Source organism: Vipera ursinii (assembly GCF_947247035.1).
Source record: "Vipera ursinii genome assembly, chromosome: 2".
Lineage (NCBI taxonomy): Eukaryota > Metazoa > Chordata > Lepidosauria > Squamata > Viperidae > Vipera > Vipera ursinii.
This window is the reverse complement of record NC_139513.1, coordinates 283861780-283888637: the sequence shown is the minus strand read 5'-3', so window position 1 is coordinate 283888637 and position 26858 is coordinate 283861780. Positions and strand designations below refer to the sequence as shown.

Below are 26858 nucleotides of genomic sequence, written 5' to 3'. Positions count from 1 at the left end.
TTTTTTTTTATTATTTATTTTAATTCCATTTATATCCCGCCCTTCTCCGAAGACTCAGGGCGGCTTACAAGCTTAGCAGTAGCCTTCATTCTATGTATATGCCTGCTTATTAGGGCTTTCACACACACACCCCAAGCGGCATTATTACAATGTCAGCTTATTGACCCCCAACAATCTGGGTCCTCATTTTACCTACCTCGGAAGGATGGAAGGCTGAGTCAACCTTGAACGGCCTCTTCGCTTGGAGCGATCGGCTACGTGCAGATCCCTCGGCCCGCAACCGGCGGCCAAGACGAAGAGCCAGGCGGCAGATGCGCCCGCCAGAAGGCCCTTTCGCCCCCCGCGCTTCCCCATCCCGCAAGGGGAGCCGGGGGGGGGGCTGGAGCGCTGCGGACGTGCCGCCTGCAACGGCAGGTGCGTCTGTTGGCCGCCAATTAGGGGCCGCCCGACTAATAATAGCCTGGCGGGCACTGACGGGCAACCCCCCCCCCCCCGTGGGCTGCGCCCGGCTGCTCCGGTTCTCCTGGAGCGGCTGGCAGAAACGTCGAGGAACGAGGACCCTCGTCCCCCGCCAGCGAGCCCTCCTTTGCCCGAGGCGCTCCTTGGAGGAAGCGCTTCCTTGCCCAGCCGGCCCGTGATGCCGACGGCCAGGCTCCCAAGCCAAGCTCGAGGGGGGGGGAATGGTGGGCGATCGTGTGCAGAAGGCGCTGCTCTCCGATGACCGCAGGGAAAGTTTGGGCTGGGCCCCGATCCCGCCTCTCTCCACCAGCACCCTTTAGACGTAGGCAACTCCGGTCAGGCAGGGGAGGCAGGGCTGGTGGGGGTCAGGACTGTGACAGGTTTTGAAACTCTGCTCTTGGAAGAGGGGGGGGGGGTCGTGGCCCCTGGCCTCTCAGAGGCCAAGAAAAGCCAGAAAGGATGTTCCCAGAGTCTTGGTTTTGGAGAGGCGCACCTGAGCACCTGAAGTAGACTTAGACATATATACTTATATACCGCCCTGCCCTCCTCCCGTAGGACTCAGGGCGGTTCACAAGGCTTTTTTTAAAAAAAAAAATAACAATACAACAATTACAAAAATTAAGAACAGTTAAAATAATTACATTTAGTCATTAGGACATATGGCGGGACCCTGTATGTCTTTTCTGACTTCTGTTGATGGTTCTCCTGGAGGACGGATCCATTCCATTCTTCTGGCTGAGGTCGCCCACCTAGGTGGGTTTCAGATCCCTGGCAGCTCCCAGGAGGGACACCTGCTGGGGTGCCTGAATCGCGCTGGGACAAGGAGGAATCAGAGGGTTGAGGCTCCCTCCTCTATTTTTAAATGGCACAGGCTTAGGCGGAGAAGATAAACTGATGAACTGGAGGCCTCATTAAATCCTGCTGCATATAAAGGACAGGAAATAAGGCAAAGCCAGAGTAACAGAATGCAAGAGCTGGAGGTCTTCTAGTCCACCCTATTTTCCTTCTTTCTTCCCTCCTTTTTTCTTCCTTCCTTCCCTCCCTTCCCTCCTATCTTTCTTTTAACTGAATTATTTTATTATTATTATTATTATTATTATTATTATTATTATTATTATTATTATTATTATTATTATTATTATTAGAATACCAGAGCTGGAAGGGACCTTGGAGATCTTCTAGTCCAACCTGCTGCTCAGGCAGGAAACCCATTATTCCAGACAAATGGTTGTCCAATCTCACAAATGCCTAGACAACAAAATTCTACTTTTTTTTTGCCCCTGAATTAGTGAGAGCCAAAAGCCCATTTTAACGTAGCATCATTAAAAATCTTAATATCCATTAAAGGCGGTGTGTTACTTTGTGGGCCTCTTGGACCACCCCTGTTTATTTCTGAGCACTTTAAACAGGGGGGGCTTCATTGTGCATACGGAGTCTGGTTCTTCCTTCCACGACGATGCAACTGATTTTTTAATTAATTAATTAATTTTATTTGTATACCGCCCTTCTCCCGAAGGACTCAGGGCGGTGAACAGGGCAATACATGTTAAAAAACAGAATACAAAAATTTAAAAAAGATTAAACAAGTGCCCAGAACTCTTAGATTAAAACGCATTTAAAAGTAATAAAAACCCAACCCCCTCTCATCAGGCCAGGCCAGCTTGTTCAAAAAGATGATGATGATGCACGTGCGCCCAGAATCCCAAATGGAAAGGAATGGGATCAGAGCTGGCAGTGTCAGACGAAGAAAGAGAGAAGTTGGGAGTAAAGGGAAACAGTTCAATGGTGTCTACACATTGAAAAAGGCCAAGGGCAGGTAGAAACGGTATTGAAAACAGAGGTGCCGTATTAGGATGGCCTGGCATGAACCAGTGCTGCGATCACATCTGGAACATTGTGCACAGTTCCAGGGCTCCACCTCAGAAGGAACATTGTGGAGCTGGAGAAGATTCCTTGCAGGGAAGGCAGCTTCCTCGGGGACGGGCAGCTTCCTCGGAGGAAAGTGGGGACGTTGGGGGCTTTGGGCTCTGGAAAGGTGAACAAGAGGGGACCGGATGGAAGGGATTGAAGGAAGTGGAGAAAAGAGAAACTTATGTTGGAATGGTTGGAAACTGGTCAAAGAGAGAAGCAACCTAGAATTAAGGAGAAACTTCCTCACAGTGAGGACAATTAACCAGTGGAACAGCTTGCCTCCAGAAATTGTGCGTGCTCCATCACTGGAGATTTTTAAGGAGAGGCTAGACAGTCACTTGTCTAAAATGGCATAGGTTCTCCTGCTTGAGCAGGGGGCTGGACTAGAAGACCTCCAAGGTCCCTTCCAGCTCTATACTATTCATATGTTCCTCTTCCAAAATACTAGGACCACAGGCCACCCCTTGGAATGCAATCCTGGAAGAATCAGGACAAACAAACAGTTTATTTTTTTTACATAATACACAAACTTTGGAATGTGCTACTGTGAGGCAGGGTGTCAGCTAGCAGCCTGCCTGCTTCCCAGGCGGATTGGCCCAATTGAATGGCAGTCCTATGGGTCAGTGGCTCCTGGCCTCAGTGGCGGTGGGCAGCCTCTGGAGGCATCTGCTGGGAGATCAGAGGGCTTCCTTGGGCAGTGAGGACTGACTGCTTGGGCTAGATGAGCAACCTAAACCTACACAGGAAGACTACACCAAAATTAAACACAATAGAGAGCAAGCAGCTTCTTTTTTTAAAAAAAAATGACCCCATATAGCAGGGGTCTTCAAACTTGGCCCTTTTATGACTTGTGGATTTCAACTCCCAGAATTCCTCAGCCAGGCACGCTGGCTGAGGAATTCTGGGAGTTGAAGTCCACAAGTCATCAAAGGGCCAAGTTTGAAGACCCCTGCCATATAGGAACAAACAGAAGAAAACCTATACATCCAAATTGAAAACAATAGGGAACAAACAGTTTCGGGGGGGGGGGAATGACCCTATTCATACACCCAAAGAGGAAGATGGATGGAAACATGTCACTTTTAGAAGAAACCAAGCAAGCACAAAGCCCCTACTACCTACCCCTAGTATCCAGCGAAGCCCCTCTGGAACTAACAATTTAACCGAAGACAAAGAAGCGACGACCCCCCCGCCCACCAGAGCCCCCAAAACCTCTAGGCAAGCAGCAAAAGTCAGCACAAGCGAAGCCAGAGACGCGGGAAGCACGTAAGAAGCCACCCGCTGGGCCTCCGCTTCTGGGGGGGGGGCAAGGCTCACCTGCGGCCGGGCGGGGCAATCCCTCCCGGGACCGGAGGCAGCCGGGTGTCCTGGACCTCGCCTCCTTCGGGGACTCTCCGGGCCCGCCGGGTCTCCGGGCAGCGCTGCCGGTTCCGACTGCTTCGCTTCATCCACGCGGGGCAGGGAGTCGCGTCCTGAGCCGGTTGCTCCGACTCGCCTCGCCCTGCCCTGCCTCGCTCACCTGGGTGGAGGGCCCGGCAGGGAAGGAGAGTCCCGAGGCCCCGCCCCCTGCCCCTCCTCCTCCTCCTCCTCGCCCTCGGCCAACCAACGGTCGCGCCGGCCGCTCGCCCGCCTCCCAGGACCGCCCACGGTGGGCTTCGCGTCTCGTGGAGACCAAGCAAGCGCAGGAGCCGCCATGGAGCCGGACAGGTGAGCCGGAGCGCGACCCTCCCCCGCCCTGCCCTGCTCGTGGCTCGGGGAGGGGGGCCCGCGGCGCTCTGGGCAGGGCGCTGGTGCGCCGGAGCAGCCGCGGCCCCTTCCCAGCGGTGTCCCGTCTCTTCCCTGGCCAGAGCGCAGGTGCCGAGCGGCGGAGAGGCCGGCCCGACCAGCGCGGAGGAGCCCCGCGGGAGCCCGGCGGAGATGGCGCCGGAGCCCGAGGCAGAGCTGCAGGCCGGAGCCACGCACCCGGTGGAGCTGCCGCCCTGTCACGGCGTGCCGGGGCCCTACCTGGGGGAGCTGCCGGCCGCCGATCTGCAGCCGCTCCCGCCCTGCGTCCCGGAGCCGCCGGCGGAGCCGCCCGGCCGCGGCCAGTGCCTGATGCACAACTGGCAGGAAGAGGTGAGGTTGTTCTGCCGGGCTCCTCGCCCCCCAGTTGGCGGTCTGGCACGGGCAGTGGGAGGTCGGGGCGGCGCCCCGGCCCTGCAGCCCCTTGGCAGGCGCTCCCCACCCGGGCCCTCCGCAGCCCCAGCATGGCACACACAGACACACACACACACATACACACACACACACACACACACACACACACACACACACACACACAGAGCTGCTCCAGGGGCTGGAGCAGGACCCTTCGAGAGGGCAGGAGCCAGCTGTGCCCTCCCCAGGGGTAGGGGGAGAGCAACTGCCCCCCCCCCGTAGCCCCGTTGATTTGTGCTTAAATTGTAAGCCACCCTGAGTCTTCGGAGAAGGGCAGGATATAAATGGGATTTTTTTTTAAAAAGAGGAAGGAGCATCCTTTGTTTTCCTTTTTGCTTTTCCCAGAGAGCCACCAACGATCTGGACCTCGTGCCAAGACCCGAGTATAGCACCGAGGGGTTCTTCCACCGGCACGGGCATCCTGGCCTCCTCACACTTGACTTCCGCGCCGGCATGCCCGCGACCACCACCATGAAGGACTCCTACCCTCCTCCCGTGAAGACAGGGCTCCCTGTGCGAGGTGGGCAGCAGGACAGGAGGCGGGCAGAGGCCAGGAGTGGAGCCCAGGATGGGCTTAGCCAACAACACCTGCGCAGGGATTGGAAGGGGGTCCAGCTCAGGGTTGGTTGCAATGCTACTCCGGAGGATTACTTAGGTGGAATTCCTTCTCCCCACACTTGGGGCACCTTGTTTTTCCACTCACATTAGAAAGCCAGGCAGACACACACACCCAGCCCATCTCAAGGATGCGGCTGGCGTTAGCAGCTGGAACCGAACTCCTTGAACCCCAGGCAGCAGTCGGTGAGTTTGGCTGCTCCCTTTGGGCAGCCCAGGTGTGCAACTGCGGCCCTGCCCACTTCTTGGCCTTTCCCCCTAAACAGCCCCCTCCGCAAGTCTATGAGTCTCTTAGTCATCCAGGTCATGGTTGTCCCCCAGGTGCTTTTTCAGAAGGCAACTGGAAGACATTTTGCTTCTCATCCAAGAAGGTTTTTCAGTTCTAACTGAATGGTGGAGAAAGGAAGAATTTATATTCTTTGCAGTCATCTGGTCTGGCACTCTTTCTGATCTGCCACATCTAGCACTCTTTTCTGAGAGTCATTGAGGCGACTTGGAAGACACAGATAAACCTCCAAGTGGCCTCAATGACTCTCAGAAAGAGAGCTAACAACTAGATGATTGCAAGGAATATAAATCCTTCCATTCCCCAAAGCGAAACATCTTCAAGGGGGGGGGGGGAATCCAGTTGCCTTTTGAAAAAAAACATCTTTGGGACAGCCACTTCTTTGGTCAATTGCAACTCCTTCTGAAGATACTTCAAAAAGACAATTTGGCTTCTAGTCTCACACACACACACACACACACACACACACACACACACTCACACACACTTTTTTCTTTTCCTTTAAAGCACCTAGGGATTGTTTTTTAAATTTGATGGTAGTGCTCAACTTACGACCATTTGTTTAATGACTGCTCAAAGTTACAACAGTGCCTCAAAAAGTGACCTACAACTGTTGAAGGATCCTTCCTGTGATCGCCCTTTGCAACCTTCCCAGACAGCTTCTGACAAGCAACTTCTGTGGGAAAGCGGGAAGGGGAGGTTGCAAATCACAGTCATATGATGTCTCTCTCAAGGATGAAGTTTCCAGTTCCAAGGATGGACATTAAGTCGAGGAATGCCTGTACTGTAAAACTGTGTAGAGGGACAGCAAGCAATCTCTGACATTCCTTGGGATGGTAGATTTTTGCGTTCGGTCGGACTCCTTGCGGTGGGGGGGGTGGAGGGGACGAGCAGAGACAAGAAGCAACTTCTAGGAAGGGGGCTTTAATTTCTCAAGGTTGGAATGGATTATGCCAGGCCTGCAGAGCTCATTGAGCGGAAGGGGCCATGGGGCTCAGTTAAAAATCCTGGGAGGGCCCTAAGAAACAGCTGGCGTGTAGATCAGCTGCTCTGTGGCCAGCAGGGCATCTACAGGGCTGGAGCTGGCAGCTGCAGTGAGTCTCGGAGGCCCTTGGCAGCAGATCCTTCCAGAGTGTGGCTGTGAATGTGCTACTTTTTTAAAAAAATGGGGGCTCCATGGTGTTTTAAACAGATAGGAGTCCACCCAGAGTCTCTTAAAATGGGCTGTGCGTGGTCCCCAAGTCATGTGGGGAGCCACCTAATCCTCCCTCCACCCCGGGAAGTAGAGCCTGCTTGAGCCCCCAGCCGGCCTTCCGGTTCTCCCTAGAACAGGGGTAGGCAACCTCGGCTCTTTTATGACTCATGGACTTCAACTCCCAGAATTCCTGAGTCATAAAAGAGCCGAGGTTGCCTACCCCAGCCCTAGAATGAAGCACAGAGAGTTAGAAGAAGGTTGGCATCAATATAGTGCTGGCTCAATTCAGGGCACTGGGTGTGTGTGTGTGTGTGCTGGTGGGGATGTCTCTCTCCCATCTCCCTCCCTGCGGAAGACTCAGGGCCCACCTTCCTGTTTCCATCCCTGGGCGAGGGTCTTTTCCAGCCACTCCATAGATGCTCCCCACCCCACTTGTCTCCTTTTATCCCCAGGGAAGCGAGAGGCCATGATGGAGCATCTTCTGTACCAGAAACACAGGTAAGGAACAGGACCTCTCCCCCCGCCCCGCTTTGGGCAGCCCGGGTGTGCAACTGCGGCCCTGCCCACTTCTTGGCCTTTCCCCCTAAACAGCCCTCTCCGCAAGTCTGTGAGGCTTTCAGTCATACAGGTCAGGGTTGTCCCACAGGTACCAGAAACACAGGTAAGGAACAGGACCTTCTCCACCCCTCCCATCCCCCCATAGACTTAGGAGCCAGGTCTTGTTGTGCGCCTGTCAAGGTCAAAGGGTGGCCTCTTTCCTCCAACTGGTGTGGACTGCAAACTTGCTTGGCCCTTTTCTAGAGCCACTCGCCCCATTGCAGATCAAACCCTGACCCAGAAGTAGAGGAGCCTGGGGGTACCCAAGGCCACAGAGCTGCAGAAGACAAGAAGACCTCCACCTTAGCCATTCTGAGCACTGTCCTCCTGGGTCAGATTGCTGGGTGAGAGTTTAAATACCGTACCAGCCTGGGAGTCCTCCTCCACTGTATCTTCAGGGACTTTCCCAAGCCTAGGTGGAGATCTTGAGCCAAGGCCACCTTGCTTCAGAACAACAGAGTTGGAAGGGACCTTGGAGGTCTTCCAGTCCAACCTCCTGCTCAAGCAGGAGACCCTGTACCATTTCAGACAAATGACTGTCCATTCTCTTCTTAAAAACCTCCAGCGATGGAGCCCCCACAACTTCTGAAGGCAAGCTGTTCCACTGGTTAATTGTTCTATTAGGAAATTTCTCCTTAGTTCTAGGTTGCTTCTCTCTTTGATTAGTTTCCATCCCTTGCTTCTTGTCCTGCCTCCAGGTGCCTTGGAGAACAGGTGGACCTCGTCGTCTTTCTGACAGTCCCTTAGATATTTGTAAGGCTGCTATCCTGTCCACCCTAGTCCTTCTTTTCATTAAGCTAGATATACCCAGTTCTTGCAATCGTTCTTCATCTTCAGCTGCCTAAAAAGGTTTTCTGGGGTGATAATAGCTGGCACCTTTGAGCCTGCTTAACAGCTCCTCCCAAAGGGGAAGCCTAGGCGTGAGCGGTCGAGTGCCAGCCTGAGGTGGTTGGTGCAAGGACTGAAGCTAGAGAGTGGGACTACACGGGCATTTCTTCCCTTGGACAAGGGAAGAGCCAAGGTCCTCCGAAGGCCTTTTGCCTGGCAGCTGAGCAGCAGCCGCCACCACGGAAGGCCACTGCCTCCTGTCTTGCCCAAAGACGGGTGGGACGCCACGTTGCCTCACGTGGCCTCACTTTGGAAGATGAAAGGGGGATGAAGGGGAACCAGGGAGAAAGGGCTAGGGTGGGATGTGGGACACGGGAGCGCGAAAGTCAGCGGGGCAGAGCAGCAGCAGCACCACAGGAGGACCAGGGTGCAGAGAACCATCTCCAAGGCAAGCAGCATCAGGAGGATGGTCCATTTCCATAGAACAGCCTTGGTGGAGCAGTGGGCTAATGCCTCCTTAAGTAACACCAGCTGCCTGCAATTAGTGCAGGTTCGAGTCCCACCAGGCTCAAGGTTGACTCAGCCTTCCATCCTTCCGAGGTAGGTAAAATGAGGACCCAGATTGTTGGGGGCAATTAAGCTGACTTTGTAATAATGCCGCTTGGGGTGTGTGTGTGAAAGCCCTAATAAGCAGGCATATACATAGAATGAAGGCTACTGCTAAGCTTGTAAGCCGCCCTGAGTCTTCGGAGAAGGGCGGGATATAAGTGGAATTTTAAAAAAAAAATTATTTTTTTTTTTAAAAAAGGGACGGGCTGTTCCCACAAAACACACCGTCTCCCCTCCCATTCGATTAGGGTTTCCTCGAGTTGAGACAACCTCAGCAGGCCGATGGCTGCAGAAGTCCACTGTAGCTGGCACACGTGCAAGAACACTCCCCGTGGCTTGCTGCAGCTGCGGGAAGGCATCTGAGGAGAGCAGGTTGGAAGGTGGAGCCGTGCAAAGGAATTCACTCCCCCCCACCATTTTCACAAGAAGTACTGGAGCCGCTGTGGCTTTCCCTGCTGAAAACAACTGATCCGCGCGCAAGGCCCTCTTTTCCCCCAGTCACAGAGGGGGGGACCTTGGGCCTAGCAGAAGCTCCCTTCAGTGGTGCTGCTACTGCTGCTCCCTGGTCTTTTCTTGTTGCCCTTCTCCCCCAACCGGCAGGCAGGGTGGACACCATGGCACGAACCAGCAAGGGCCGTGCCAGCCCTTTGCACAACCTTTCCCTGTGCCTGAGGGGAGATCCCGCCCCTTGGCTGTGGCGATTGGACGACAAAGGAGGCAGCCAAGTTAGCACTTGGACATACAGCCCAATAAATATTTGCGGTGTTGCTCCCAACCTTTTACCCAGCCTGAGTGGCAGTCTTTGAGATTAGCGCACAGAAATACTCCCAAGAAACGCTCCGGCAGTGCCAAAACCCATTTTGTTTTGGGAAACCATTGAAATAACCATGCAGGGTGCTCTCTTTTATTCATAAAGCACTTGGGACCAGCTGAAAAACGAAGCCTCGCCCTTCTGCTCTCTGCCTAGAAATTGAATGTATAAAATCTCTCCAGGGTGAGGTTTCAATGGGGCTGGGGGCTGCACTGAACCCACTCCAGCCTCCCTCCCTCTCTCCACCGGTGAGAAAAAATATATATATTTTCCTAGGTTCAGTCCCACAGGAAGCACTGTCACTCCCCCAGGTGGTTTCTGCCCCAGGGTGGGGGTGGGGAGGCAAAAGCCCTCTGTGCCCAGCCCCCCCCCTTCTGCCAGTGCAGCTCCTGGCTCATCTGCTGTTGTCCCTGTTGATTTGCAGGACGAGCCTCCTAGCAAGCGAAAGGTACCCTCCGCCCGCGCCCATGGAGTCCCTCTCCATCACCCACCGGGATTACAAGCAGGAGGGCTTCCGTTCTGTGCCACTGCCCCCCACCCAGGTAGGGGGCCTTGCAGGCCAGAAGAGCAGCCAGACTCCCCACCCACCCACACACACCCCCTGGACACACCCCAGCTGCTCCCTGTGACTTCCTCTCCTCTTGCAGCCCCATGACTACCGGCTGGAACAACCGCAGACATTCTGGCTCGAACATGCCCAGCAGGTGCCGGTGAGTGCCATCCTGTCCCACACCAACCTGGTGCTGCCATGCCTTTCCTGCCTCCTCCCATGAGGCTTGTCCTTGAGAGGCTGCAAAGGACATGGCAGGCAGCCCGGGCACCTGTTGTTCTAGCATGGAAGGTATGTTCTGGCCAGGAGCTTGAACCCACCCAGGAGGGTGAGTGACGCACGTCTGGAGGGTAGCTCTGCCCACCCGGCTGCTCTTCAGCTTCTTTACCCCTCTCCACAGGGCACCTCCAGCATCCGGACTGGCGACACCCCTTTCAGGAAGTGCGCAACATTCACAACTCCCATGTCCGAATACCTCGACCAGCCATTGCCGTACAGCCCAGAAAACTAACCCAAGCTTTGAACATTACCTTGCCGCCATCTGGGCCAGTTGGAAAACACCAAGCTTATGCAGGCGGAGGGGGGTGCTAAGTCCCCTCCTCAAAGTGTTGATTTCCCTGATAAATTCCTGCAAGAGCTGAAGGCCCAACCACCAGTGTCCTTTCCAGGAAGCTTCCTTATGGTTCCCCTGCCACAAAAGCAACCGGGGCTGGGCGGACCGTTTGCCATCCTTTCTCTTGCTAAATGGAAAGCAGAGGGGGGGCTATTCTCCCCTCCTCTTTCTGTTTGGACAAAACTGCTTGCCTGATTCCCAGATTTGCAACCAGAGGGGGAAAATTGAGCGTCAGGGCTAGAAGTCTGGCTCAGCCTGCTGAGCCAAGGATGTGTGTGTGTGTGTGTGTGTGTGTGTGTGTGTGTGTGTGCATCGATTGGGGCCAGGAACCCCAGAGTGCCTCAGCAGGTGGGTTCCCAAATGCCTGCTGCCTGGCTGTTGCTGACAGGGAAGACCCCTTGATGTCCAGGGCAACTAGAGCCCCCATCCTCGCCTCCAAGCATAGCCACTGCCTCCCTCGGGCAAAGCCATCCTCGCCTGCAGGTTGGCCGCCTCTCACCCACCCCCCCTCGCTGTTGCAAGGCAGAGTGAATACCCTGCAAGTTCATGGGAGCAGTTGCTGCTGCCGGGTCCCTGCAGAGGGAGGGGCCCCCTCAGATGACGGCCGTCTTCTCTTCTCCCAGCAGCCAATAGGTCCTCATCTTCCCTTTGCCCTGCCAGAAAGCAGACACTAGAAGGGCTCTTGCCCCCTTTCTTGCAATGCAGCCCCCCCCAAGAGCAGTGAAAGTGAGAGGCGCACCTCCACTTTGCACTCCTTCCTCTCCCCCCCCCAAATGCAATTCCTTCCCATACGCACCTTCATCTCTATGTCCCCCCGGAGCTCCAGCAGAAAGCAGCCAAACTCATCCAGGATCTCCTTGGTGGCGGCAGAGATGTGGATCTTCAAGGCTGGAAGGAACAGGGGCAGGAGAGTGAGTGCCCCCCACGATCCCCTACCTAAGGGGCCCAGTGGCCTACGTGGGAGTCTCGGGGTCCACAGCAATTACAGAGTACCACAATAAAGTTGATTCGCCTAAACTAGTGAAGCTTTAACTGTTCCTAATGGGGCCCCTCTTGCCTTCAGGAGGCCCTCAAGGTCCCTCAGCCTCCCAGAAATGGGGCACAGCTGGACTGGATTGCATCCCACTGGAGCATCTACCGAAGGGGAAAGAGTTCACAAGGAAGCTGGGGTGGGGGAGGCTGGAAAAAGTCCGGGTAGGGAGAAGCACCATAGCCATCTCCGAGGGAGGGGAGGTAAGGATACACCGGCCCTACATAAAGAGCATTTTGGGGGGGGGTTAATCTCACCCTCGCCATTGGACTCCATACGTGAAGCCGTGTTGACCGTGTCCCCAAAGAGGCAGTAGCGTGGCATCTTGAGGCCCACCACTCCCGCACACACTGGCCCTGCAGTGAGGTAGAAGAGGACAGCTGAACCGCTAGTGCTTTGTGCATGCTCAGGAAAGGTAGACCGTGCTTGCCCGCCTCACTCACCAGAGTGGACCCCGATGCGCAGGCACAACTGCTCACTGGGACGGTGCCGGATGCGAAAGGTCTTCACAGCTTCCAGGAGTGCGAGGGCCATGCGGACGATCTCGTGGGCGTGGAGCTTGCCATTTCGAACAGGCAGGCCGGACACCACCATGTAGGCATCACCAATGGTCTCCACCTATGGCCAGGGCCAAGGAGCAGGGTGAGCTGGGGGCGGGCCTCCCTGCAGCACTGCTTTGAGCTGGGCGTCAGCCAGGAAGTCACCCCCTCCCATCCCAGCAAAGCTCACCTTGTAGACATCAAAGTTGTCTATGATGGCATCGAAGCAAGTGTAGAGGTCATTGAGGAGTGTCACCACCTGGTGATTGAGATAGGGAGAGATGGGTGAGCTGGCTGGGCAGGTGGAGGGAGTCTAATCTAGCAAGAGCAGTTGACCGCCAGGGGCAAGACCAGATGGGACTGTGGCATGGCAGTGCTTGCAAACAACCAGGGCGGATGGGAAAGCGAGTAAAGACCAATTGATGAAGTTGAACAAGAAGGGCCAAATTGGGACCCCACACTCGTGCCCCGCAGAAGGGATAAGTGAACATTGGGAGTGTAATTAATAGCAAGCTCTGCCTTTCCTCTGCTTCCCAATAGCTGTGTTGACACAATACCCAAAACCCGCAGTGAAACTTGATTGCTGTGTCGATGTAATACGTTATGCCAAAGCAATGATCCACAGGAGAATGTAAAAGTAGCAGCCTGATTCATAATCATCCTAAACCCTTTTGTAAGAACATGGAAACTTAACTCTATCAGCCATGGTCATAATCATAGATCAGTGATGGTGAACGGGCTCAGCATGTCAAAAATTCAGAATATACCTACCTTGACTCTGTGCCATGTAACCCTCCACATTCACTCTGGTCAAAAGAGGCGTCTCCAGACCTCCCTCCCTCCCTCTTCCCTCCCCTTCCCTCTCATCTGGACTATCAGAGAACATTTAACTTCCAGAGTTTCTGGAGGCCTGGCATGTTAACATAGCCATTCCACTTTTTTCAGCAACTGGTAGGTAAGTTCTAGTCTTCTGTAATGTGCCAGCCATGTTTGGTTGCAGCACCACATGCAAGAAGGACACGGCTCCATATCTACATTGGGTGAAGAAAACAAGCCATAGCCCAACCCAGATTGTTGGGGGCAATTAAGCTGACTTTGTAATAATGCCGCTTGGGGTGTGTGTGAAAGCCCTAATAAGCAGGCATATACATAGAATGAAGGCTACTGCTAAGCTTGTAAGCCGCCCTGAGTCTTCGGACAAGGGCGGGATATAAGTGGAATTTAAAAAAAACAACTCTTAAGCGGAGGAACCAGGGAGCACCTCACAGTCATGGGAAAGCTGTAGAGCGGGCATCTGTCCTTGGACCTGCTTCAGCCAGGGGGTGGGCTGTGTGGAGGAGACTTTTCCAAGCACAAACCAAGAAGGACTAGAGTCAGCCACATCCATTTCAGACATGCAAGATACTGCCCGCCCGCCCATGCTGCAGCCTACCTGCATAGGAGTGCTCTCTGCTGACAAGGAGGTGAACCCTACAATGTCGCTGAAGTAGATGGTGACACAATCGAAGGCTTCAGCCTGCACTGTCTCACCCCGCTTCAGCTGCTCGGCCACCGAACTGTGGAATAGAAAGGACAGGAGCTGCTGACCCTCCAAGCGGGAGATGGCCTCAAGCTACAGAGCCCTGGAGGGAGGCATACGGGGGCTGGACTCACTGGGGCAGGATCTGGTAGAGTAGGTTCTCTGCCTTGCGCTTCTCCTCCAGGTAGGCCTGCGTGCGCTCTTCCACCAGCTTTTCCAGGTTGTTGGCATACTGCTCCATGCGTGACAACAGGTTGTCCAGAATGCTGGTGCTTCCTTCCCTGAGGCAGAGGGGGAGAGCAGGGTCCACAGTGGTGTAGGTAGGCAGGGTGAGGGGAATGGAGCCAGGGCATGGCGGGTGCTGTGTCATTACTTCCCCCACGCCTGAAACCCTCACTCTGAAGCCTTTGGACGATAGGCAATACTCTGCAGGTTGGGGACTGAACCTCCTCCCCAAGAATAAGGGAGCATCTGCCCAGCTGGAGTCAGCTTCTGTATCTATCCCCCACCCCCCACCCCCCACCCCTGACCTTCTGCAGACAGCCCATCCTTGAATCCTGTAGGTGGGAAGAGTGCCTGCCTCTTGGACGGAGGGGGAGCTATCTGTCAACTGAGCCACAGAAGTGCCTCAGAGAGCCAAGCTGGCTAGATTTGGGGCCTGGGCCCAGTCTGGGAGACCCTCCTTTCCCACAGCCAGATTCATTTTCTGCCACAGTGAGCTTCTCCTGGATACCACACACTCATCCTGTGGCCACTTTGTCTCAGGGATCCAGCAGAAGCCACAGGCTTTTGGGGGACTCCCCATGGAGACTCTCAGCCCATGTTTGATAGGAATAGAAGGAGATTCTCTCCAGGGCCAACTTGAGCCTTTTTGAGGTACACGTGCATCTCATGAGAAGAAAACATTGCCTACACCCCTGAGAGGTTCTCCAAGGCTGTGTGGGGAGGAGACCTTCTGCGCTTCCCCACCCAGAGGGGCATAAGCTGAAGCAGGTCTCTTGCTGCCACCACCGCTCCCAATCCCCTACGATGGGAGAAGAATACTTTACCTGTTGAATCGCCGGACAAAGACTTTAATCTGGGCAAAATCTGGGCGCTCGGCCGGGTGCTGAGCCCAGCAGCGTTCCATCAGGACACCTAGCTCCTCGCTATGCAGGCGGGTGTTGATGGTGGGCCGGAAGTAGGGTGGCTGGCTGTTGCACACCTTCTGCACAATCTCTGGTGGGGAGGAGTGGGGTGGAATGCACAGGAGTGAATGTGGGGATGATGGGATGGAGGCGCAGCTGACTTGTGTGGGGAGATGGTGACTGGCTGCTGGGGCAATGAGGAGAGAGAAGTGAACATGGCAATCCCGAGGGGTGGTGGAGGATGAGGATGAGCGGGGAGACTGGAAAGACAGAGGTCACAGGGTCAAACCTGCATCATCACAAGCAGCAGAACCTAGCCAATGGCACAGGCAGCAGCATCACCCCTTTACCATTCTCTGGTGTGGAAGCCTTCATCTTGAATTCAGGCAGTACCATCCTCTCGCTCCACCCAGGTGTGGCCATGGCAGCCAGAGCCCGGATGAGCTGTTGGAACAGGCTGGATGTGGGCTGGGGATACCTCCGGGGGGTCCCTGGGTGAGAAGCCCTTCCCTGCTCTCTGGGGAGCCCCTGAAGATGTAATTGCATCCCGATTGTTGCTCCCCTTGGAGGGGCTCCAGGCAGTACCTCTCTGAGGAACCCATAGACATTACTTTCCCTGCCCCTCCTGCAGCACTGCTAGAGGGCCGGCCCCACTGCTGAACCCATCCAGGCTGGAGGACTCCTCAGCTGCAAGAGGTCAACGCAGGGCATGGCAGGAGGGAGAGACAGACAGCCTCCGCTGCTGATCTTTCCTGATCCTCTTTGGGCTAAGCAGCATCCCGCTTCCTGTCAGTGCAAGCTGTAGGTGGGCAGGGCTGGCATTTGCTAGGCTCCCGGGCTGTAGGCTTCTGCTCAGACCCCTGGCCCCTTCTCACCCTTGGGACTGAGCTCTATGCCCTCCACGTAGAAGGCGCTGCTGCGCAATGCAATCTCCTGCAGGATGATCCCAAAGCTGTACACGTCTGCCTTCTGCATGGCCGGGGGGAGCAGGTGCAGGGTCCCCTTCTGCAGCAGCTCTGGAGCCGTCCATAGCTTCTCTGAAGCAGGAGCCGGAGAGTCTGGGGTCAGGGGGGCACAGGGCTCAGGCTTCCCCAGGGGATGGGAAGGAGACCAGGCTCTAGGGGGGCTTGCTGGGCACTCACTGGCATAGAGCGCATGGCTGCCCTCACTCTCATGGCCCTGACGGAAGCTGGCCAGGCCATAATCTGTGATTTTGAGCACGAAGCGGCTGTCCACCACGCAGTTGGAGGACTTGAGGCTGCCATGGTAGCCAATGATGCTGTTGTGCAGAAAGGCCATGCCCTGTGTGGGGCAGAGGGGGAGAGAGGGGACAAGTAGCTGCTGAGTGTAGAAGGAGGTCCCCAAAGGATGGAGGGAGGCCCACTTGAGGTTGAGCCCCATCTCAATGGGGGGGAACGTGGGGGTCCCTAGGATACCCAGCCAGAAGCCTGGAGAAACTTGCAGAGAGGAGGAGTTCTGGGGTGGGGAAAACAACATGGCAGCCCCCCCCCCCCGCAATCCCTTTGCTCGAGTGCCAGAAGCCCCTTTCCTCACCTTGACAATGTCGTTGATGAGAGAGTAGCGGAACATCCAGTCCAGATTGATGCTCTCGTTCTCCAGAATGTCCTGGGCAGGCCGAGGAGGGGCACAGGTCAGCTTTGCCTATGGCCCAGCAGGGGAAGCCCTGCCCCCTGCCCCGCCATACTGGACAGCTGTCTCACCTGCAAACTGCCACGAGGACAGTACTCAGTCACGATGCAGATGTTGGGTGGGTCAATGCAGGCCCCGATGAACCGGGTCAGGTGGTTGAACTGAATATCCCGCATCTATGGGGCAGCGAGTGTGGACCAGTGGAGCGGAGGCCACTGCCAGTGTCTTCCTGCCTGGCAGTCCCTGCAGCAGAGGCTTCCACCCTCCACAAGACCCCCAGAGCAGTCAGCCCTGCCCCCCAGTACATACGTGCTTGAGCTCAAAGAGCACCTGCCTCGTCAGCTCAATCCGTTTCTTATTGACATGTTTAATGGCCACCACATTTCCCTGGAAGGCAAGAGAAGAGCGGGGGAGGGGCATGAGCTGGCTGGGCCTCCCACAGAGCTGGGGCTTGGGAGGGGGACGGAGGGAGCTCACCTTGAAGAGTCCTGTGTTGGCAAAGATCTGGTACTTCCCATGGGCCGTCATGAGGGAGCCATAACTGGAGCCGCGCTGGAGAGAAGCCAAGGCAGAGAGTCACAGCCAACTGAGGCCTAGTGGGCAGGAGGGGGAAAGGGCCCCATCAAAGCTGAGGGGTTGGGGAACAGGTGGGGGGGGATCTGGGCCTTGGACGGATCCTCTGTGGGCACCCCACAGTACCTACCAGCGAGAGAGTGAGTCGGCTACCTGCCCCCTTGTGGCAGCGCTCTGAGCCCCCAAACTGTAGGTCCTCCCAGCGTATCCGCCACAACATGCTGGCCAGCTCCTTCTCCAGCATCAGCTTCCTACCAAGAGCCAGAGCAGCTCCTGAGCTTCCTGACCCAGCCATAGGCCCCCAGCCCCCCACCACCACCCAAAGTGCCCTGCAATTGGACCCAGCCTGGACTCATGGCTGAGTCCACAGTGCAAGAGCCTAAACTGCTGTGGCCTGAGGCACCTACTGCACCCCAGCCCTAGAGCCAACCAAGAACACAAAGGACCAGCCAGTTCACCCCGGGCAACCTGGCATATGTGAACAGCCAGACCTTCCTCTGGTTTAGCCCACTGTGTAAACTTCTCTCAGAGGTTGTGGAGGCCCTTCTGGGGCAGCCCAGCCTCCAACAAAGGCTGAGGAGGAAGCACTTGGCTAAGCCCAAACTGCCTTTGACCACACATCACACAGGTGGTCACTGCAACAACGACCTCCTCCTCTTCCTCCTCCTCCTCCTGGGCTGCACACTGCCTATCTGGCCAGGGCACCACCCTTTCTTGCCCCGCCCCCAAAGAGTTTGCTCAGGCACCTGAAGATCAGGAAGCTGGAAACCCCAAACATGATGAAGGTGAGTCCGGCCCCCAGGGCTAGGATCGCCAGGGTGCTGAGTTCACCTGCAAGGACACAGCAAATCAGGGAGGGGCTCTGCCTACCAGCCGCACCCAGGAAGGCACCCTGAAGGGCACAGGAAGGCAGCTGGGTGTCATTGAGGGTGGTCTTTCTCCCAAGCTCTCCCAGGGTCAAGGGAACCCTGTCTCTCCCCCAGCTTTCTTCGGGCAGCAAGTCCACAGACACCCACTTTTGTCACAGGAGGGGTCATCCATGTCAAAACAGGGGGGGTTATCGAGAGGCGGTTGCCCCTTCACCCAGTGGATGGGCCCCAGCCACTTCAACTGCTTGTCCGATCCCACGTAGTGTCCCACCACCTGTGGGCAGAAAGCCTTTGGCTCACCTGGCCAGATGTTGCTGTTCTTCACCACCCCCCCCCTCCGGCCAGGAAAATGGAGGGGGATGATTGCCCCAGACTTTCTCCCTCCAGGAGAGAAGGCCTGGTGTCTCCTGGCAAGGGAGAACTGGGTTGCTGGGTGGGCTACGGTTAGGGATTGCTGGGGGGCTCCAGCCTACCTGGTACTCGCCGCTATCCCCCTCCACCATGGCCCAAAGATTGAAGTCTGTGTCGCGGTCATTGTTCTGATCCATGCTCACAATCCCAGTGATTCCTGGAGGGGCAAAAGTGACTACACGTTTGGGTCAGGCCCCTAGGAGCAGTTGGGGCCAGCAGCGCTGTCACCCTCGTAGATGGAGCTGGGGACAGGTCACCTCACCCAGGACACCTCACCCAGGCGAGTCTGGGCCCCAAAACTGGACCTCCCCTCCAGCCATTCCAGCCCCCCCCCCCGACCACCTAATAAGGAAGATCTTCTAAGATCTCTTTTGTACGATCTTCAGCCTCGCCCTGGGTCTGGGAGCCCCCCCTCCTTGCAACCCCCGTACCCTGGAACCTGCGCCCCTTCATCTTCTCCAGGATGCGGCTGTTGTTAAGCTTTGTGTCGCCCTCATGGAGGGTCTCGTTCAAGGCCAGGGCGTAAAGGAACAGCCCGTCGTAGAAGCAGCCCGCCACAAGGTTTTTCTGTTGTGGAGGAGCCAAAGAGGGAGACAGAGGCATTGCTCAGTGCCCTTCGAGGCACCTCCTTCTAACCAGAGACTAGGAGAGCCACACAGCTGAAGGGCCCACCCTTGGGAAGACCCCCTTGACTAGGAAGGCAGCAGGAATTTAACCTGGCACCAGTTGTGAGGTAACTCCAGATACTCCAAATTCCCCGTGGTCCCAATCAACAGCAAGCAAACATTTCTAAATGCCAGAACACAGGAGCCCTTCTCTGCTTGGAGACAGAGGGGCCCACTTGCAACCTGGGCAAAGGAGCCTCTCCTCCAGTGCATCCCTGTGGTCAGGAGGGAGCCGGTGACTGCAGGCCCTTTGATCCAGAGGCTAGAACTAGGGACGTTTTACTCTTATTTCAGGGTAGAAAACATGAAATTGTCTATTTCAGAAAAGGGCAGCGAAATCTTTCCGCTGCCCAAAAGGAGACTAGGAACAGCTCCGGTTGTGAGCTTAGCTTTTGCCGGCAACCCATAGCCTGAAGAGTCTTTAGCCTGCTGTCTTCCTGGGCCCCACAGCCCTCTGTGGGAGGAACCAGTCTCCAGTGTCCCTCCCTAGCTGGGTTCACCCAACAGGCTGGGCTCAGCTGAACCACAACTGGGTGCTTCAAGGTTCTTGCTGTAGAAGGCCCAGAAGGTGGCAGTCGATGGGGGGTTCACTGCTGCAGACCCCTCAGGGGGTTGAATGCAGCCAGCAGGTCCTGCGGACTCCTCCGTGCTTGGAGGCCGCCAATGAGCAGGCCCAGCTGTTTAGCCAGTGGGTTGGTCAACAGGTGAACAGCCAATCTGGAAACAGGCTTGCTGAGTGAACAGTGAGAGGTGTGAATGCAGCCCCCCTTCTCCTTAATGCCTTTTTCTGCCTGCCTGTGGGTTCCTGGGAAACTACATAGAAAATGGGGAGGGGAGCCTAAAAATAGAAGCAGCCCTGTGGGGAGGGGGCAGGATGTGCGTGGGAGGTGGCCACTATTTCCTGTCTGCACCCAGAGTGGCTTCCGAAGTCTGGTATAAAGGGGTTCCTGCTGTTCTCCCCCCCCAGAAGGAAAAGGTTAATTACTTTCACCCACCTCTTTCAGAAGGGGACTCTATGATCCCCCCCTCCAGTGGTGGCCCTTGAGAGGCACCTGCTCTATCAGAGGGCTTCCAGGCCAAACACTTCTCCCTAGGAGGCGCCAGTCATCTAGGCAGTGGGGGGGGCAGGCTATTCCTCCATGCTAGTAGCTCAAGAGGGCAGGGCTGGTTCTCTTTCCGGAAGAACACTCCTCCTCCCATGCCAATCAGGACGGGCATAGTGAAGCTTATCTTGGGGGCAGCTCCAGTTGCCCAGTACAGAACAGCCTTCAGAGCAGAACCTACTCACAGCCCTGCTTTGGACGAGGGTAGCCATGCGCCTAGTTGATGGTAGTTGATGGTAATTCCTGTGCCATTGCAGGCAGAAGTTGGGCAGAGACCTCTGCCCTCAGCCTAGGAGGATGGGTGTGACACACACATACACCCCTCCCGCTTCTGCCCAGGCCCTCAGACTAGTGGTTGCCTGGACCAATTGGGAGTTCCCTCCCTTCCCCAGCCCCCCAGAGTTGGCTTGGCTGGCTGTAGGTCCTGAAGAGGTCCTGAAGAGGTTCCACTGTGGCTTCTCTCCTCTAGGCAGCCCATAGCTTGTGGTGGTCCCCCTTCAGCTTCTCAAAGCTTGCTGCAAGCAGAGGCCGAGGAGGCCAAGAAAGACCCTTCCACCGCCACATTCAGGGCTTCCTCTGCCAGCTGAGAGTCCCCCCCCCCTCAAAGTGGGAGGCAAAACTCTCTGGATCCCACTCTGGAGACCTCCACCAAGGGGCACCTTTGGTGGGGAAGGATCCCATTCATTTTCTGGGCTTTCATGCTCACAGACGGGGGGGGGAGGGTCTGCCTGGACTATTTGGAAAGCTCTACTGCAACTTTGGATTGTCATAACATACAACCCATGTGTCTCCCGCTACTCCTAGTAGAGGCCATCACACCCAAGGGGGTGAAAAGGACAGAAACCTGTAGACAATCCTTGGGAGAGGGAGAAGAGAGAAAAAGGCTGGAGGGTCTGGCACAAACGCCTGGAAAGACACCAGCTGGGGAGGGACTAGACAACTTGCAGAGGGGATTTTCTCCCTCCCTCCCTCCCCTTCCCCCCACCACCAACAACAACGAGAGTGCGTGAGTGAGTGTGCGGACTCATTCGAACCGCCTTGCCTCCTAATTTCCTGCGCTTGCTGGAGGGAGCCCTCTGCACAGCAGGTTAGCGTTTGTGCGAGGTTCCTAAGGCCATGAAGCAGTCAAGTCCTCCCCAGGGTTGCTGCAGCTGCTTCCAGCAATTTGGCTGACAGCTCCAGCCGAAATGGGGCACCACGCTTTGGGCAGACCCTCAAAGCAGCTGCATCAAACCCAGCTACTTAATGCATCGGGAAAGGAGCTCCGGAGCCAGGCAGTTTCTCTGCTCCCTTCAGCCAGGACCTGGAAACGGAGATGGGACCCTGTTACAGTGTCAATGGTTCAATCCGTACTCGGGAAGACCGGGAATGACCTCAAGCCCTAAGTACTCATTCGAACCGCCTTGCCTCCTAATTTCCTGCGCTTGCTGGAGGGAGCTGCTGCTGCTCACTGGGTGACGCACCCCTCCTCCCCATGCAAAGCTACAGCAGGCCAAGGGACAGAGAGTGCTTCTCCCAAAACAGCGAAGGCTGAGGCCAGCCCTGCTACCAGCCACCTTCCCAAGCAGGCTGGGAACCATCCCACCGGCTTTCATTCTGGGAAGATGCGTATGGCCAGTTGCTCTGTGCCAAGGCTGCCTGTGCTGGCCCAGCATCACTCTGCGTGGGAGGAGAGCTTGCCCTGGTCAGCCTCCAGGCAGCCTTCCTTTCTGTCAGAGGCTTTGGCTGTGGGGGAGTCCTCTTGCCCAGCTAGAAGCTCAAGAGAGGGGGAAGGGGTGCCAGAGGGATGGGAGGGGGCTTACCAGTGAATCACTGAGCTCCACCTGATAGTGCTGGCGAGCCCTCAGGATCACCTGGTTCTGGAAGTTTCGGTACTCAGAAGTTTGGGGCTCATGGTAGGTGATCACCAGCACCGTCTGCAAGAAAAGCCATTGGCTGAGGGACACGGGAGCCCATGTGCCCCTGCTGGTGAGGCACCAGCCTTTTCCCTCTCTGCAATCTCTCTCTCTCTCTCTCTCTCTCTCTCTCTCACACACACACACACACACACACACACCGTGCTTCCTGCACGTAGCTGTCTGGAAATCTCACACCAGGCTGCAAGATGACGCCCATCTGCCCTTGCTGGCACAGCTAATAGGTGGGGGCTTTGCAACCTCTGGGGGCTGTATGTGGCCCCCCCCCTTGCCTCAGGCACTGGCCTCCCCCCTCCCTTGCCCATCCTGCCTCTCCCCATCTGCTCCTGAGCATTTCTGCAAAGCCTGCAGCCTCTTTTGGGGGGGAGGGGCAGAGACATGCTCCAGACTTGCATTTGGAAGTAGCTGAGAGGAAGGGGCAAGGAAGCCAGTCTGCACTTCCAGCAAGGTTTGGCTTTACACATACACCCTCCCCCCCCCGCCACACACACACACACACATTTTGAGGAAAGCTGATATTGGCCAGGTAGAGGCCTGGTTGGCTGCTCAGGGCCACAGACACCCAGGCAATAAAAGCAGCTCAGGGTCTGAAGCTGGCTGCTCTGCAGGGGCTTCTGTTCTGCTCCCCCACAGCATGCCTACCCCCACCCTGCAGCAAAGGGTTGAATTCCTGTCCTCGCCCCCGCCCGCCCCCCCAATCTGTGCCCCTCTAAGCTCCTCTTGAGGAAGAGATCTGGGATCCTTGCTTCTTCCTTGCAGCGAGCAGAGGAGGTGCCAGAATAGGCTGCTGGGGGTTTATGCACAGACTGGGTAGCAAGTGGTGGACCACCCACCCCCGATGCATCCCCTCTGGCACTCCACACTGGGCACCTCAGCTTTTCTAGCCGTTGAGTTCCTGCCAGGCCCTGGCCAGAAAAGAGACACGCACAGCTCCCTGCTTAGAGGGCTGGGACCCACAAGTCCTTCCCCTCTGAGTAAGAAAGGGCCCAGCCCCGGGGAGAGATCCCAAGAGCAGAGAAGGAGCTAAGGGTCCCAAAACTGCAGGGGAGGTGGAGGCTTCACCCCACCCCAGCCCTATACAGACAGACACAGTCTCTGAACCGTTGTCCTTGAGGGTAGAGCCAGCCACTCAGCATCGGGTTTCCAGAAGAGCAGCTGGGGGGTGGTTCCCTCCTCCCCAGCCCAGGCCCTCAAAAGGCCAGAGGCCCTTCCTTCCCCCAAGATGGCAGCCTCGGCATCCCTTGCTGCTCCACTTCAGCCCTCCCCACGCTTTGGTGTCCAAGGGTGCAGGCTCCTTTCTCCGGCTACTGGGCTGACCTGGAAGGCCTCCCGCAGGGTGCCCGAGTCCTGGCCCTCCTTGCTCTGCCAAGGTTTGGCAGACCCCTGGTGCCCGTCCCCCTGCAGGCTCTCTCCAAAGACGTCCACATAGAAGAAGACGTAGTCACCGTTGGTCATGCCCTCCGACTGGGCCCGACGCATGACTTGGTGAAGCATCTCCAGGGGGCCGCAGATGTAGATGACTGCCAAGAGAAAAGGCAAGAGGAACCCCCTTGGATCAGCTGCTCTTCTGTCCCTCTGCGCTGGCGCTCTCCCGCAACCCCGCCACCCACCCCGTGGCTGACAACAGAGCTCCCCGGGGGGGGGCTCCCAAGGGTCTCTAAAAATTCCCCCTACGTGGCCATGTTTCTGGTTAGAAATGGGGAGAGCTCGTACTCCATGGGAAGCATCAAATGTAACTGTATTTAGTGAAGGCGAAATATCGCTCACATTTAAATCTGAGAAAACAAATTTATTGCTTTGATCCCAACTTTTTGGCTTGCAACTCAAAGGCCCCCGTGCAGCCTCGTTCCTGGGCAGCAGAAGGAAGGCTGGCATGGCCACCCCACACACGGAGCCCCATGTAGAAATGTGGACCAGGGCCCTCCTTCTGTGGTGGACCCTGACTGCCAGCCACCCTCCAAAGCTGGACCTTTGCCCCCTCCCCCAGAAAGGCGAGTTGGGTGGTCTGGTGAAACCCCCAGCCGGGTTCCACAGAAAGTTATCAGGGCTGAGCAGTGGTGGGATTCAAATAGGTGAAGAACCAGTTCTCTGTGTGTGATGCCGCTTCCGGAAGTCCATTCTGGGCCTGGGCAACAAAAAATTAGCTACCGGTTCTGCTGGTGCGAACAGGCTGAATCCCATCACTGGGGCTGAGCCCCACCTGGCCCCGCTGCTCCATCTAGGGCTGGAGATATTTCACTGAATTATTTATCGTTCATGCTCTAGCAAAGACATTTGATCCGCATCCAATACTCAGCTACAATAAATACAAATAAGAATCTTTTTTAAAAAAAATTAAAAAGAAAGAACCTGATATTTTATAACATTGTATTCTGTAAAAAAAAAATCCAGACAGAGAGATGCACACAAAGCATACACAAAATGTTTTCAAGCTAGAGTGTAAAAATGGATCCTTACATTCTTGAAAGAAGCCAAAGCCAAGGCAAAGGGCGTGTTCAGGGCAAGGAACTCCCTGATTTCTAAAACCCCCATCCAGAAGACCGCTTGACCCCAGCTGGTCTTCTTCCCAGATGGATGGACAGAGGAGCCTCTGCAAACAAACCTTTTGCCAAAGATGGCAGCTGCTGGGGACAGTGCAACGGGGGTGGAGGGTGGGGGTGGGTGGGAAGAACTGTTCCTCCAGAAGGGCAGGCCTCAAACCTTTTAGGGGCTTCTGCAGAGTGACAGGTGCTTGCAGAGAATCCCCACCCCCACCCCCAGAATCTGAGTTTTCCCCCATGTGGTGCACATCACAATCCTCCCACTGGGGGGGGCGGCCACACATGGACACCAGGGACCCTTCTGACCTCTCCAGGAATGGAGGCATTGAGACAGCCCTCTCTGCCCACTGCAAATAGTTCTTCTGTGCCACAAGAAGTATTCACAGGGGGGGGGGCGTTCCCCCAGCAGCAAGCACCTGCCTTCAGTGGAAGAAGAGCTCCTGGGATGTGCAGGGGAACGGAACTTCCCCTCGATAGCCTGACTCCACCCGTCACTCTTCGCCATCAGGTGAGAGGGCAGCTCACCTGCAGCTGGGCTTCCTCTCTGGCCCAGGTAAGAGAACAGAGAAGCTCAACATGATTTCCCCCCCTCCCATCTGACTCCCAAACATCCAGACTGCAGCTCTGGGGAGTCAGAGGAAGAAGAGGATGGGGAGGGGCACCCCACGGCACCAGCTGAAAGGGGCTCAGGAGCTGGCAAGAATAGGAGCATCAGAGCTGCGCAAAGAAGAACGAAGGCCAAGAAACAAAGAGAGATTTAGGCAGCCTCAGAAGACATGCAACTTTTATTATCACATATGGTGGACATGTAAAAATGTTAACGCCTTTTGGATAAAAATATGGTGGATTTTTCAGAAAGTCTTTAAGAAAAAGATAAGATTTCCTCCGCAGCTATTCTTATTGGGGATTATTTCGGATTGTACTGTTATAGAAACTAAATTAATGTTACACTTAATAACGGCAGCCAGACTGTTAGTGGCGCAACATTGGAAGAAAGAAGATTTACCTGCAATAGAACAATGGATACTTAAAGTAATGGACATAGCTGAAATGGCAAAGGTTTCAGCACATTTGAAAGAACAGTCACAAGAAAAATATATTTTGGAATGGAAAAGATGGATTGATTATATTCAGAACAAATATGGGACTAAAAAGTTTCAAATAGCATATGAATAATTTTTACAATTATAGAAGTGTTATTATAATTAGTTTTGTTATAAGGGAGTTAAAGGGTGGAAGGTTTGTTAATGTTGTAATAGATATTTAGCATATGTTTGCATAAGATTGCTATATGTAATACCCTGTATCCTGCTTTGGGAAGTCCGGTGGGGGGGGGAGGGAAGGGGGGAGGGTTGATGGGGAGGGGGGGTTATTATTAAAAATTTTGTAAAACTTTTCAATTAAAAAAAAAGAAGACATGCAACTCCAGGTGATTCAGAGTCAACCTGTTCTCCAAAGCACCTGAAGGCAGGACAGGAAGCAAGAGATGGGAGATTATCGAAGAGAGAAGCATCCTGGAACAAAGGAGGAATTTCCTGACAGTGAGAACAATCAATGGAACAGCTTGCCTCCTGGGGTTATGGCTGCTTCATCACTGGACGTTTTTAAGAAGAGACTGGATAGCTGTCAGGACCCACCCCAAACCACGTCTTAGGAAGACAAAATTCTTGGAGTCAAATCTATTCCAAAAAGAATCTTTACTATGACATGCTTGGTTGTAGGAACGAGACAGGACTTAATATTTTTCCACGAAGTAAACCCTTATAAAGAGTTCCCGGTTTAACCCCCCCTTAACCCCCATTTGGTCAGTCCCCCATCCTTTCTCTCGTATCCTCCATCTCGTGGGAAAAAGGAACTTAGGACCCTTCATGTTTATTGCTGTCTTCCGTGACAAAAACCAGATGCTAGCCCCCCCTTTTGTTTCCCCAGTTCAAACGGCTTCTCCTTTCCTTTGAAATGCCTATTGCCAGTTCAATACACATCTATTCTCTTCTCTTCGGGAGATGGCAGAATCCATGGAATAATGTTTGAAACATTCCATTTATTAATATGATATAAATGGATTCTGACAATAGCCATTTGTCGGAAATGGTATAGGCAGGGTATAGTCTCTTGCTTGAGCAGGGGTTTGGACTAGAAGACCTCCAAGGTCCCTTCCAACTCTGTTATTCTGTTAAGATCCCTCAAGTTCTTGACAAGGAGAAAAACGCAGATATCCAGACAAAGAAGAGGAATTCCCTGGTGCT

General features: G+C 55.1%; 3 protein-coding genes across 6 annotated transcripts in view; 1 reads left to right on the top strand and 2 right to left on the bottom strand.

Moving 5' to 3' along the window:
* Positions 1–1183: 1183 nt before the first annotated feature.
* Positions 1184–3892, bottom strand: LOC310636092 (uncharacterized protein). Of its 2 annotated transcripts, none has more exons than XR_014491601.1 (2): positions 3688–3892; positions 1184–1380 (listed from the first exon to the last, which is right to left on the bottom strand). XR_014491601.1 is itself a non-coding variant. In XM_083355612.1 (2 exons), exons 1-2 carry the CDS (start codon positions 3816–3818, stop codon positions 2249–2251), a joined length of 369 nt encoding a protein of 122 aa, XP_083211738.1. In that variant the 5' UTR covers positions 3819–3886; the 3' UTR covers positions 2235–2248. The 2 variants fall into 2 exon arrangements, 1 of the variants encoding a protein (XP_083211738.1); XM_083355612.1 differs by lacking the exon at positions 1184–1380 and adding an exon at positions 2235–2486 and having other exon boundaries at positions 3688–3886.
* Positions 3893–3969: 77 nt separating this feature from the next.
* On the top strand, positions 3970–10688 carry SPAG8 (sperm associated antigen 8). The gene is made up of 7 exons (XM_083355597.1): positions 3970–4077; positions 4218–4485; positions 4912–5086; positions 7115–7160; positions 9932–10049; positions 10155–10217; positions 10458–10688. The coding sequence occupies exons 1-7, from the start codon at positions 4064–4066 to the stop codon at positions 10566–10568; spliced, it is 795 nt and encodes a 264-aa protein (XP_083211723.1). The 5' UTR covers positions 3970–4063; the 3' UTR covers positions 10569–10688.
* A 519-nt stretch (positions 10689–11207) lies between these two features.
* The window catches only part of NPR2 (natriuretic peptide receptor 2), a 36334-nt gene continuing 20683 nt past the window's right edge, over positions 11208–26858 (bottom strand). Inside the window, exons 2-22 of one of the 3 annotated variants that reach the window (XM_083355572.1) lie at positions 23390–23592; positions 21959–22072; positions 18820–18955; positions 18451–18545; positions 18125–18251; positions 17855–17939; positions 17239–17359; positions 17013–17087; positions 16845–16922; positions 16607–16711; positions 16440–16511; positions 16028–16187; positions 15761–15922; positions 14808–14976; positions 13893–14039; positions 13672–13795; positions 12430–12498; positions 12144–12318; positions 11958–12056; positions 11467–11558; positions 11208–11323 (exon numbers count right to left, since the gene is read on the bottom strand). In XM_083355572.1, the coding sequence (XP_083211698.1) occupies positions 11264–11323; positions 11467–11558; positions 11958–12056; positions 12144–12318; positions 12430–12498; positions 13672–13795; positions 13893–14039; positions 14808–14976; positions 15761–15922; positions 16028–16187; positions 16440–16511; positions 16607–16711; positions 16845–16922; positions 17013–17087; positions 17239–17359; positions 17855–17939; positions 18125–18251; positions 18451–18545; positions 18820–18955; positions 21959–22072; positions 23390–23592 (2468 nt within the window). In that variant the 3' untranslated portion in view covers positions 11208–11263. The other 2 variants (XM_083355570.1, XM_083355571.1) reach the window with 2 other exon arrangements.

Bases quoted from the DNA above. Each gene is read 5' to 3' on its own strand.
- SPAG8 (XM_083355597.1), top strand. The intron at 4,486-4,911 runs GTGAGGTTGTTC...TGCTTTTCCCAG, and splicing joins TGCACAACTGGCAGGAAGAG to AGAGCCACCAACGATCTGGA. The intron at 5,087-7,114 runs GTGGGCAGCAGG...TTTTATCCCCAG, and splicing joins GACAGGGCTCCCTGTGCGAG to GGAAGCGAGAGGCCATGATG.
- LOC310636092 (XM_083355612.1), bottom strand. From the start codon at position 3,818: ATGAAGCGAAGCAGTCGGAACCGGCAGCGCTGCCCGGAGACCCGGCGG. The intron at 2,487-3,687 runs GTGAGCCTTGCC...TCACCTTTCCAG, and splicing joins ATTGCCCCGCCCGGCCGCAG to AGCCCAAAGCCCCCAACGTC.